The sequence below is a fragment of the Chanos chanos genome, chromosome 3 (genome assembly GCF_902362185.1).
Source record: "Chanos chanos chromosome 3, fChaCha1.1, whole genome shotgun sequence".
NCBI lineage: Eukaryota > Metazoa > Chordata > Actinopteri > Gonorynchiformes > Chanidae > Chanos > Chanos chanos.
The window spans coordinates 50,159,718-50,173,705 of record NC_044497.1 but is presented as its reverse complement, the minus strand read 5'-3'; the positions used below and the strand labels follow the sequence as shown (position 1 = coordinate 50,173,705).

The following is a 13,988-nucleotide window of genomic DNA, read 5'->3' as shown; positions in this document are numbered from 1 at the left end:
CTCATGCAAAATTGATTTCTGAATGTAAGTCTCCAGCAGGATTTTTCGCCTTATGTTGTTACAAAACAGCTACATGAAGGGTTTTTTTTTTTTTTTTTGGAATAAAGAATGAGTTTCCTTTATAGAAAATGAATTCATTTAGAACCACTCCTTTTCTGTGAATAGGTCTATGTAGTTTTTTTTCCATAGAAAAATATGAACACAATTATTTTCAGTTTTTCTTCCCTCCTGTCACTATGTCCACATTTTACCAGTTGATCAGTTTCATGGGTTCAAAGGGATAGGAGTGGATATGTATTTAAGGTCCATTACTGTCTCATATCATTTTCCCCCTCATTTTAAACTTGTTGATGTCATATTTGAATTTTCTTAAATAGGGGAGCCAAATTTTTAAGGGACATTCTTATCTAAACTGCTTAAAACACTAATAAATAGAATCAAGTAAATATACAACTATTTTGAAAAACCCGAAGCTTGATATTTTTGTGATTTTGTTTCTTCCCTTCGTTTTTTTTTTGTTTTTTTTTTTCCCCCTCAGATATCTGTCTTATCTGGTTGCACTTATTGCAAAGCTCCCAAAATAATGTCTATACATCTTGCTACTCATACCAATGTTGCTCAGATCTGTCAGGTTTTCCCAGAGTAATGTCTTTCGGGACATCATACTGAAAGGAAATATTTATATAAAAATATATAGATATAAATATATTAACTTTTAGTTCATTTTAGGCCCACATAAAATGAAATAGTTTCTTTTATATTTTGAAAAACAAAGGTTTACTTTTTATCTTTGATGTGCATGCTGTTTATTGTATCTTTGTTATACCTTTTTTGAGCTGTTTATAGTTAAATTCCTGTAAATGTCAGTCATCAAAAAAGTCAAGGATTCTGTGTAAGTAGATTTAGGCTTGTTCATTGCAATTTTGGCCAGTGGGTTGGAATTTGGGGTGGGAATCACAGTTAGAAGTTAACATTTGATGTAATTGGTAACCTGGAAAGCCTTCTGATCCAGGCTGCTCTTGTTTTTCATAAAATAAATGATAAAAAAGTAACTCTCATATTGTCCACTTGATTAATATATATTGTGTCTAGCATTATGAGACAAAATTATTAAGTCGACTAATAGCCCATATACATATGGTAAACGGCATAAGAGAATGCCATTAGTGTAAAGAGATGTTGATCACTGTTGATACCTTAGTGGTTTCCCATACAGTTGTGTTATTGTATAGATGAGTGTTTAGCATATGTGCATACATTCAACTTTTCAGCCTGCTGTTTTCATGCATGGTGTTTTCACAACAGTCTGCCCTGCACCACTGGTTCATATGATCCTTTACACAGTCTCGGCAGAACGAGATTTGATGTGGTTTGAGTTAAAACAAAAATACTTGGATTCATTTACTTCCATTAAAAAAAGAACCAAAAAGAAAAACCCATAAATAAAAAAGAAGTACTACAATGGACCACTAGATGGCGAGTATGTCCATGGAAGGCAATAGCTAACCAGGTATAGTGACACATATCAGAACTAATGATGATGTACTTCAGTTAGATCTAATAATGGGACTCAAATTTCTGAAATTTCTACAGAAAAAGAGATGAAAAATTTATAAGATGATTTCAAAGTTAAAGGTGCTAGTGTGATGGTACAAGGGATAGAAGAAACATTTGTTATATCTGAGATATGAACATAAATAATACCACCCCTGAAAATCGTCGTTACAAAAGCCAGTTGAGGTTGGTAATTTTCACTGTTGCCTCGTTTTGTTTTTTTTTTCCTAAGAGCAGAACTTCTTGTTATTTTCCTACTTTGACTCCATAAATAGTCCTTGATCTTTAGGGCCTACTGTCAATTTCCTGAACACTCAGTCCATGTGACCTCCCACTGGCCATGATGGATCAGTGTTCCCACTTCAGTGACAACTAGTCATGTGTATGTCTGGAACTCATCATTCAAGGTGAGTTGAGATTCAGGATTTACCACTACTACTGCAGTTCACTGCTGATTCTTGGTTACTAAGCAGTATGCGGCTGGTTACGCTCTTCAAATTATGCAAAAGACAAAGCCATGGAGCGAAGCCATGGCAAGATAATAATTATTGTCCTGGGGCTCCGTTCTGAGGTTTAAAACATATTTTGTCATTTCAAACAACATAGCTTGGCAGCAAAGTTATTACATCAAACATATTTCATTACATCAGATATACTCAAACCTATCCGTCTCAATCCATATGATACATAAATTATCTCTATAAGAGTTGTCCACCTCACCTGTTGAGTTTGTGTGTGTGTGTGTTTAGGTGGGAGGCTATGGAGCCAAAGATTGTATCAAGACACTGTTAAAAAGAGGACCTTAAGAGTAAAAACAAAAGTGTAATAAATGCACTTTCCAGAGTTCATTCTGAGAGAGAGAGGATCACTGAGACTGAGGAACCGTATGACCGAACATTATAATAAAACGCAAAGCACTAAAATGACACACCAAAACAGCATGCGTGCATACAAACAGTCAAGACATGACCCTGGAGACCCTCATGGATGAATTCGGGGGAAAACTTTTTGAGACCAGCCTCTTCGCTCCACTCCTGAGCGTGCGCAACCGGAACCCAGATGCTATCTCGACGCCCTCTCTCCTTCCTTGCGCGCGCACCCCCTTCCCGCACAGCTAGTGAGTGTAGCTTAGTGAGGAGAAGCAGTCGGCGAGAGGAGGAAAAAGAAGAATAGAAACGAAAAACACCTAGAAACAAATAGTATGCAGTGTTGAAATGTACACAGACAACGAAGAGGACTAGTTACTTTTCTTAGAAGCCAAGGAAGAGCGTGAGCAAGACATGTTTCAATTTGAGTTTTTACCATGAGAGATGTTTCTAATGTTCTACAGAGAGCATAGCGGTTGAGCACATCGTTATTAATTTTTAAACTGGAAGTAAGGGACAGCTTTTCTGGCTACCGAACACTATTTGCATTTTGTCATTCTGAGTATTCGTTGCAAATTGAGGAAACTATAACCTGTTTGGTGCGTACAGCTCTTTTTTTTTTTTGTAAATAAAGAGACTGAACATGGAATGCCCCCTGTCTCAAATCTAATTTACTGAGAAAAGATTCGTCGATTTTGTGCGTCAAACTCGGAAACTGTTGCGAGAACCTAATTCACTCCATCAGTTCTTTTTCACATTTGGAATATGGCAAAATGTGCAGAAACTACATTCGTGTGTTTAAAATAAAGAAGACAAAATGGCAATGATTTTCTCCAAGGAGAAAAGTTAAATCTTTTTTGAGGAACTTGAAAATTGGACTTTGAAGCGTGTTTTCGTTTAATCCGCAATTGTGGTGCCTCGTTACTCAAACATTGCTTTACGATTGAAAACATTTATCAATTGACAGACTGCATTTTCAACAGGACTACAAAGCCTCCTGTGCTCTGGAGCTAAAAGTTGATATAAAAGCAACTGAAGAGCGACGACGAGTACAACTAAGCAGGATTTTGACTGAAAAGTTTTAACCTTCGGTAATTGGGAATAACATTCCCATTCTTTTAACAAGGAGTTTAGACCTTTTTCAGCGAGCGGTTAAAAACCAATCAGTCGTTTCCTGTTAGTGACATTTGGAATCACTGAATTATATCCCGTAGAGGCGGCGTCCTTTGGTTACGCGGCTGACGCTACTCTGCCAAATATTGTTGGTTATTTTTTTTTTTATTATCCTGCCGATATGGAGGAATGGAGACAATGTGGTCGGTGGTTGATAGACTGCAAGGTTTTACCCCCGAACCACCGGGTTGTTTGGCCCTCTGCAGTCGTCTTCGACTTGGCCCAAGCGCTCCGAGATGGTGTGCTCTTGTGCCAAATGTTGCACAATTTGTCACCTGGATCGGTGGACCTAAAGCAGATCAACTTCCGTCCTCAGATGTCCCAGGTAAAACAAGATGTTCACTAATGCTACGAGCAATATATGAAAACTTGCAATTGTGACCCCTCATTATACGATCGGGTGGTGTAATAATGTCCTTATTGCAAAAATATAACTTGCGCTGAGTGTGCTTTGAATTCCCTGTAAATTGTATTAAAAAGGAACACATTCACATTTTGTACTGTCTTGTGTTGTCTCAGGGAACACTACATCAGTTTGTAATCTGTTATCTTGTCCCCAATAGGGGTCAATATAGAGCTCTGTTGGTTGGACATGAATGTAGATACCTGTAGAGGCTCAGTTTGTAACATGTCTGTTTGCTGGATTATTATTTGGTCCCGTGTAATTTACAGTAGAGTCTATCACAATCCATTTATGTCCAGTTTCAGTGTCTGGGTGTGTGTTTGCCACTACTTCAGCTATTGTGTACAGGTTTCTTGTTTCGCGCTCACCTAAATGAGACATTGTTGCTAGAGAATGATCTTGAATTTTGTAGTTGGAATCTTCATATACATCTGCTGATAGCTATCTAGAAGCTTGACAGACATTTTGTTGGGACAGGAAAGGATCAGTTATCATTTATTGTAGTCACAGGTGTAGCTTATTCATACTCCAAAACCCTGGACAGAGAGTCTGTATAAAACTTTACACCATAGATAAAGTTCAGTGTTTGGAGAAATGCTGTGCTATTGTCTTAAGTGATACTTCAAATTCGAAAATGCAGCATCATTTAACTGAGGAGATTTCTTGGTGCAGAGATGCTGATAACCATCCAGTACTTGCAACTGACACCACATGAGTGTAGGGATATTGGGTGGGGTCTGGGTTGAAGGCGGATGTGCAGGGGAAGTCAGGGCTTTGTCCACATGAGGCTGGGGAGAAAAGCAAAACTTAAGTCATTTGTGGAATGTGGCATTTGTCCAAGGGTCTCTTTGAAAAGAATCTAAAGGGACCAATATCCCCAGACAGTAGCGTTTCTTCATTGCAGAACTGAGTGTAGGTGTACGTATAGAGAGGTGAGATGCTTAAATATGTGTGTATGCTTTTGCTGATGGTCGTTATTTAAGTTTGTCGTTGAACCTTATCTGGTTCTCTGGGGGAGGAAAAAAAAGCGCGCACACACACACACACACACTCACGTGAGGCCAACTCAAGTTTGTGTAACTCAACTTAAAGAAAGTTAGTTGGTTTGTGATATAGTTTTATTCTGAAAGATCTGAGCTGATTTCTGGTTTGTACTGCAGCATACCAAATTACTGTGTTATAATACTGGCAAGTTAAAAAGCAAGTTAGAAAGGTGGTGTGTAGTTGTATAGTGGTTGTTTCATTGTCTTGGCAGGTGCTGTGTAACATATTTGGAGTTTTGCATAAATCGATGTCATCCACATGTGATCTGGTCAAATAGTAACTTGAGGGAGGGTTGGATGATTGAAGACATACTGCTTGTAGATTTTGGTTTTTCCGGAGCATCAAAAGGTCACTGTTTCTTCAAGCACCTGTGAAACTAAACTGCAGGGGCGATTTTCATAGTGATGGTTTGTAAAGGAATTGCTTTGATCCACCCACACCGGTACCCTCCCAGCATGGGGCCTTAAGTTGGGCCGTTCTGTGACAAATTGGGTGAAAGAGAAAACTGGCAGGGGAATAAGGACCGTGATTTATAACCTGTAAAGGTCAACTGTGTGCTTTGATACACAGAGCTCGCTAATTTACTACCTCCGTTGAATCGGGTTATCACTTCATCAGCTTTATCGGCTTATGAAGGAAGTTCGTCAGCACAAATAGACTTACAGTTGTCAGTATCTTCAGCACATTAAAAGACAAATCATTCTTAATTTCTTAAGGTTACACTCCACATTTGTTTCCTATAGCCTCAAATGATGAAGTTGTGTCTTGGTGTTAGCTGGATATACATGTTCGCTTATGAGAGGGTTCTTTTGTCGAGCTATGGTGACAAACTTTGCCAAGACTATGCAACTATCTGGGCAATCCTGCTTCATGTGATGCACCCACGGTTCCCGTATTAAACTGTGCCTGTCGCTCATGAATGTCCATCTGTGTGGCATCTCCTGAGGGATGTCACCAAAGAGTCTCCATGGAGATTTTAGAAGATGGGCCTGAGGCGTGAACCATACGGAGAGATTTGGAAGGAGAATGCCAGTGAATGAGAGCTTGTGGAAAGCGTGCCACAGCACAGATCGCGTTGTTTGTATTATGCTGTGCATGTGGGGCCTTTTGTTGAGATAGAATGAGAACGGGGCCAACCCGCAAGGAAAAAAAAAAAGAATGAAAACCCACTATATCTTGCTGAAGAGAGGAAACAAAGCATTGAGGCTTGTACCACTGGTGCCAACTGTGTGAAGAGAGGGTTTTCTTCCCTTGTCAGGAATGAATAGCAAGGTCATCAGTTTATGAATGTTTTATTTGTGGAGCACATACCAAGGATTTTCCTCCCTCTCAACCTCTCAACAAAACAAGCATTCCTCCAATTACTCCTCCTTTTTTTTTTTTTTTTTTTTTTTTTTTTTTTTTTAACAGCGCTGAATGATTGTGAATGTACGCTGTGATTGTGCTTTTCGGTGATGCAACAAAAAACATGTCATGACATTCCATGCAAAAACTAACCCAAAGAATGAATCTTTTTTTCTTCTTATTTTAGTTATTCTTCAAGATGAAAAATGTCCTTTCAACAGTTTGATATTCTCGTTTAAAACGTTATTGAGAAACAAGTTTATAAAAGGAGTCATTTTTGAACCATTGTGTGTAAACTGTATTGTAATGTGCACTAGTTAAACGGATATTTTATTTTATTTTATTTTATTTATTTATTTTATGAATGAACTCAAGGATTGGTACAGTGACTAGTCCACAACTGTAGATCAGGGGGCTTTAGAGCTTTGGTGTATTCATCTCAAACCTTATCCTCTGGCTCTTTGTCTGGAAGACAGGTCTCAAGTTCCCCACTGAAATCTTGTGTGCATTGTTTTGAGGTGATTTCCTTCTTTGTCTCCTTTTTTCCCCATATCACCTCTGGTGGTGAGGTAGCTGTGAATGCCTTTGGGATGATTCAGGTACTGACTTCTTTGTGTGAGTGTGTGTGTGTGTTTGTGGGTGGGGGTGTGTGGGTGTGTGCGTGTGTGTGTGTCTGCGCATGTGCGTGCGTGTGTATGTGTGTGTGTGTGTGTGATACTTGTGTGTAGACTACATTACTACAGGCCTTGCCCGGGGGATGTGTCTCTCCTCCCCACTCCAAACATCAGGGTTTGCTCTTTCGTCTCAGTGGGGCTTAAGGGAACACACAGAGCCTGTTGTTTCCTCTCAGAAAAGGCATCTTTTCCACACACTGCCTGTAGACGGACTGACTGTGTCAAGAGAGTAACTATGTCTGCAAAAAAATAACATTTCCTTTTTTTTTTTTTTTTTTTTTGCTTATTTGAAAAGCATCATATACTTTGTTTAGGTTACAGCCACATTTCTGGAAACTAATGTCTGCACAGTTCTGCCAAATTTGAAAATTTTGCTTCTTCTCAGGTTCCCGTGTTCTCAGAATATACTTCCCATGTTCTGGTCACTTGGTATCTTCTGTAAGAGTGGAAATAATATGAATTTGTAGATGTGTGGGTATTTTGAATGGGTTGTTGTAATATGCGGAATGGGAACACACACCCACACACTCACATACATTCATCCACGCAAAGGACTTTTGTCTGTGCTGTGAACCTCCTTCATAAAATGGGAATGTATGCAAATATTTCAGTTGCCCAGCGGTGGGTGCTCACGTTTATATTTGAATATATTGACGCAGTACTAGCCATCATTTGGCCTAGTTCATTTACTGGTAGTGGAGTTTCTTCCTGTTGTGAAACAGGTGTTTGTGTTACAACCCACAAGATTTTTTTTACCATTCTTGATTATATGGCTCTATCCTTACATTTCAAATTCATATCAAATGGTCAACATTGACTCAGGTGCTGGACCACCGATGTTTAATTGAGTGATATTTGATATTTGGATTCTAATTCCACAGAGGCTGTAAAAGGTTATGTTTAGTTATTTTAACACACTTGAAAAATCCTATACATCTGAACAGCCCACTGATTGCAAATCACTGATTGCTCATCACTGGTGAATATCCACATGCAGTGAGTGTAATCTGAGGGCTTTTTTGTCATCTCTCTCGGTTAACAGGCATTTGGTCACATTGTGACCTTTGGCCCATGCCAGCTGGATCCAAGTAATTTCTTTGATGGAGCTTGTTACAAACACTTCCTGTCTTTGCAGCCGTGACTCATGCAAAGAAAATTAATTTGGTGTGAAGAGAAAGAAGAGACTCTTCCTAGCAACATTTATCAGAATGAATTTATACTGCACAATTTGCTGGCTACTGAAAAGTTTTACTTGCCAAACAGTACTGATGTTTGAATAGACTAGAGAGATTGCCAACTGACTGGACTCATATTGGCCTTGTTCGGACGTCTCTTCATTTAACAGGTCCATTGAATCTGTTTGGATTTTAAGCAAGAGCATTTTGTTCATTCATGACTTCCACTATCACCCTTGGTGGATGACTTGCATTCTGTAAACGCATTAGGGTACTCCAGATGGTGACAGGAAACTGCACTGTACCCCTGGGGATTAGAAACCCCCCACAGTGTGGCCGTTAACATTAGAGAAACAAAACTGGCTTTTAGTATTTCACAAATGTGAACTCTGTGCCTATAGGTCACTGATACACTGCCATTATACCCAAAGTTACAGTCGTGCAATGAGTCTGTGCCTCTCCAGAGCTTCTGGTGTGGCTAAAATTGAGTTCAGGAGGATAACATGCAGCATTCAAAGAGTCCTTTTACATTCAATAGCAGTGAAGCCACCCACAGCTACAATCAGCATTTCTGCATTTCAGTCCACTTACAACATATGATTTTGACTAATAGCACCATCAGTGGCCCTTTAGACGGTGAACACAGCCGGGTAAGTGTTTCTGTGGGACCCCTGGAGATGACTTGATCATAAGTGACATTCCATCAGAAAAACGGATTAAAAAAAATAAATAAAATAAAGCAGACCTCACATGGGGAGCTTATGGTCTTGACCAAGACTCCATCTGCAAGGGTTTGTTGTAGAATATTAACATGGATGAGCTAGGGAATGCAACATGACTTTTTTAGAGCACGCTCAAGCACGGACTCCAGACTCCAGAGCACAGGAGCCACGGGAGGGAACTGTCTATGTGGCAGGACGAGCAGATGGCTGCCTTTCTGTGACACAAGTTCATCTCAGATAACCCCCTTTTTGATTTTTTTGGAAAAGTTTGCTCTCGGTTCCCTTGTGCTTTGCAGCCCATCAACTAATGCGTGGAGGCATAGTGTCAGATTCACCATCTCTGGATATTTTAAAAACATGAACTGAAAGTCTGTGTTTGTTATTGTTGTCCACAGAAACCCATGCATGTACAAACACACACGCACACACACGCACACACACGCACACACGCACGCAAGCATGCTCCTCTGGCTGGAAATGGGGGGAGTACACTGACTGAGAGAGACGACCTATGGGGTTGTTTGGGTAGATTGATCATAGTCTCTGCCTGAGGTTGAGAAGATAAAAATCTGGATAGTGTGTGAGGGGGAGAAGCAAACAATTCCCTGCTGCTTCCTAACCATGGCTGCTATGGGCATCCTGCGCTCGCCCCTCCACAATACCAGAGATAAGCCTCTTCATATTTTCTCTGTCTCTGTGCAGAAGGAAGAAAAATAGATATGATTGTCTCTCTTGCGTACACAGTTCTCAATGGTGCATGCTTCTTCACAGCACTCACAGATTTTTTTTTCTTCCTTTTTTTTTTTTTTTGTCTCACAAGAGCAATACAAAGCTGGTCAGTATCCCATTACTGGCCTATATTGATCATATCACATAATTGGCTGTGGAATAGGAAGGGACCAGAGGTAGGGTTACAACATTAGAGACAATCCTGTAAAAAGCCACTGCTTATTGATCCTCTCCACAGCTGACACGCCTGTTAATCATGCAGACAGAACGGAAAAGCATGTTGTGGACAGCGGAGAGCGGAAAGGATCATTTCCCTTCTGCCCCGCATGCTTCCTTGTATGCACACACTTGATTGGTGGCTGTCTGTTTTGAAACTGTTCTTAAAATAAACACCTCAGGACCATAACATGTTACGTGTAAGAAATTATCTTATGCTCTCTGTTTATTAACTTTGATGCACATTGCGTAACTGAAGGACTCAGGCCCTCTGAATTATACTATATATCCTACAGCACTAAAAGTAAGAAGCCTTTCATTTTACAAAATGTGTGTTTGAATCCTTAATCTTAGGGCAAGGCTTTCCCAATATGGAATTGTGCAATTCAAGCTATGATAGCCTGTTACTCAAGCAGGTACACTGATGGCTCAAAAAGATCAAATATGTGGAAGGACTGATTGTGAAAGCTTTTTTGGTGTAGGAACAACAGCTTTGTTGTCAGGCTCCACTGGCTTTAAATTTCATATGGAAATTCTTTGATTACCATCTGACTCTTCACTCTTATTCATGTCATTTGCCAGTCAGTAGGCAAATACACACAGAGAGCGTAGTTAGCCGCCAGCAAAGGAATAGAGTCGCAAGATGCAAACCACTGATTCCGAGAGAGAGAGAGAGAGAGAGCTCTTCATGTTTGCACATCTAATTAGTGATTATGTCGGAGACACTTTCAATTTTAGAGATCTTGAAAGTATTTTGGCTAAGCATTAAGGGGTAGATCTAGGCCAGGGACAGGGGGCAGACTGCCTGCAGTTTGCCCTCAATTCCTAATTAGAGGCCAATTTTAACGTGGGAAATGGGTGTTTGCTCCCTGCTTCAAATGAAAACCAGCAGGACCCTTAACCCTGAAGAACCGAATTTGGACAGACTGTCTAGAACTTTGCCCGTTTAGATTTTTGCAGGAATATTACCTCTTCTATACTTAAACTAGTTTCCTGTTTATGGCAGGCAGTGTGTTATTCACAAGTTGTTGGATGAAGCTCATATGGAGAAAGAACACGATTGTTTTGCCATCTCTCGTGTTTTCACATGATTTACACTGATTCATTCTTCCTCGGAGAAGAATGTGTTGACTGGCACTGGATAATCACCGCTCTCCGCGGAGCATGATGAATTATCTAATCATCTAATCATGCTCATAGCTGGGTGAGAAAAAGCCTGCTCTCATTTCATTAGCAAATTGGATTCAGTGCTGACAAACAGAGAGATCACTTTGAACTTTGTTTCAAAGGCAACACTAAGATACCCGATGAATTATTTTACAATTAAGCAAAACATTTTGTGTGCAAGGATCAGGTTTCTGTGTAAGTATGCTTTGAAGGTGTGCAAACTGTGCAATAAATATATATTTTTTTTAAAAAATCATCAAAAGTTTGACAAATACTTTGCTGTTGAATAAACAGAGCCTTGTTCCTGTTTGGCAAAACCTGATGCCTGTAAAATCATTTTACTAAGTGTGGACAGGAAAGGTTCTCGAATGACGTTTTCCATTAAACTGAGAAAAAGTTTCAGAATCTTCAGCTCAGCCATAACGAAAGCTATCAAGTGTGAAGAGATAAGATTTGAAATAACTCGGTGAGGCATCAGGAAGGGCTCGGGGCAACATTAGAATAACAGAAAGAAAACAGAAGGTAATGAGCGAGCTGGAGTTTGACCGGTTTAGAGGAAGCTACCTGTGATTGTCTTGGGTGAGCTCAGGTATTTCACCCCGCAGACATGTAACATTACTCTGACCCTTGCTTATTCCACACTCGTTCCCTCTCCAGCGAGAAAGAGAGAGCTTGTCTTCAAATATTTGTTTGAAGCAAATGAACAGCATGGCCTGTGTGACTCTGAGAAACTGTACAAATCCTGAAGCCTTCTGCCTTTGCTCCATACGGAGATAGATAGCAGGCAAAGTTGTGTAATCCCCTGCTCCCTCCTCTCGGGCCAGACAACCAGAAACATCTGGATGAAGAACAGAGAGTTCAGAACACACCCTTCCCCACCCCTGAGGAGCTGGAGAGCACTAAGCAGAAGAATGTGCTAGAGCATTGGACACCACTGTGGATTCTGTTATTGTCTGTATGTTTGTGTGTGTGTGTGCGTGTGGGTGTGTGTGTGTGTGTCTGCGTACGTGTAAGCATATTTTTAATTTTGGTTTGGGTTTTTAGTTTGTGTCTTTGGCCCTGATGAAGGAGGACAATCTCCAGTGCTGTCCTGTCGTTTAGTCCTCGATGTTTAGGGCCCTGCTAAACAGACTGAATCATTTCACTGACGCTTTTACATTTAGATTTTCTTTCAGCAGAAACAGATTACCAGCCTATACTGAGACCAAACATATTTCTTTAGCTGCACTCACCTAATCAGATCCTTGACCTAAACCAGTTGTGACGTAAAGATGATCTCATGTATATATCTAATCAATATATGACCATTAAACGTCGTGCGTGCAGGCCCATCTGCCTCTTGACCTTGTCTTAAAGCCCAATTCTCAACCTTTTTTTTTTTTTTTTTTAAATTGGGCTCACTTCAAAGGCATCAGAAGCAGAAATTAAGCTCAGTACCTTTATGTGAATTTGAGAGTTTTCACTTGGTACATCTTTTCATGATAAGTTAACATGTATGTTGGCACAGGGTCAGCTGAGGCCCCGCTTTGCAATGGTCTGATGCACTTGTTTGCACAGGTGTACCAGCCCAAAACAGAAGCTGATTATAAATGAAAGAAATACTTCTGCTATTTTTAACATTTCTGCTTTCTCTAAAAGGTTTCAATCCTCGTCAAATGTCTTTTTTTCCCCTCGTTTATTGTTAGGGGGAATTTTCCCCCCCTGCAGGAGCTCAGACTCTAAATTCATTATTCAGAAGCTGCAGCAGACTAGCTTGAGTCTTCTCCTTTATGACATGTTATCGAAGTTTTGTTTCTTCGATATCACGTCATAAAGGAGAAAACTCGCTGAACAGAATGAAGTCAGTTGGGAGAGTGAAACGTTAGGAGTTTACAGTACAGCACAAAGCCGAGACACAGGCATTTTATTTCATTTTTTTTTATGAGCCACAGGAAAGCACCCCAAGGGCTGTATTCCCATTGTATTTCTGTGGTTCTCAATAACACGTTTGGCAGCGTATACCAATTTTGTTCCCTTGAAGATTTACTTAGCTTCAGTAGATATGTTTTCATTTCTATGAATTGTGTTGATCTTGGGTTTTTTTTTTCTCTCTGAAGCTTTTATCACTTGTAACAAATCTATTTTTGCACAAATAACAATTTTCAACTAATATGATCAGAAAAGCACACATTACCTTGTAGATATTGCATGAAGGTTAGACACTACATACCAGTTTATGTTTTCGTCCTGTTTTTTGCTTTCTTTCAAGGAGAAGTCAGTAAATTGTAACAAAGGTTACAGTTTGATTTTTACAGCTCAGCTGTTAAGAAATAAGTGAGAAGATAATACAAGCACGGACAAAAAACCAAAAGGAAATATTGTTACCAATCTTCGTAAGAGCATTTGTTACCCGTACTTTACTTTCAAAGTTTATTATTACAATCATAAGCAGAGGTTTTGTTGTTGTAACCTTCATTTGGATTCGTTTAAACTTCATAAAGAGGTCTTGAGCAATGTTAAGTGAATACGACATGGATATAAGGCAGTGTTTTCCTCACTCATGCGCATTGCGCTTAGTGGTGCTGTGTGCATACACGCGTGTCCTTGTCTTTCTCTCTGGTCTCAGTTCACTGCTCCTCGTATTCCACACTCTTCTCCTGTTTTGGGTGACCTTGAGTTTGGAGTGCTGGAAGAGCCTGGAATAGCGTTTACCCTGACCACTACCTCCAAACGGCCTCTTGAGATGATGAACTGCCTGGTCTAGACACATTAATCTTCCCACCCAGCACTTCATGCTTCTCATAGACCTCATCTAGGCTTACCATAGCCTGGCATTACAAAGACACACGCGCGCCTGGAGCTACACAACACTTGACCGGTACACCAGTGTGGCTCCTGCACTGCTCCTATAATGGTTACCGATCAAACATTTTCTCACCCAG

The 13,988-nt window shown here is 40.1% G+C and overlaps 1 protein-coding gene across 1 annotated transcript in view; it reads left to right on the top strand.

The window, feature by feature from the left end:
* Positions 1 to 3,714: 3,714 nt before the first annotated feature.
* vav2 (vav 2 guanine nucleotide exchange factor) overlaps positions 3,715 to 13,988 on the top strand; it is a 125,093-nt gene continuing 114,819 nt past the window's right edge. Inside the window, exon 1 of the mRNA XM_030769286.1 lies at positions 3,715 to 3,918. Within this exon, the coding sequence (XP_030625146.1) occupies positions 3,715 to 3,918 (204 nt within the window). The remainder of the gene's footprint in view (positions 3,919 to 13,988) is intronic.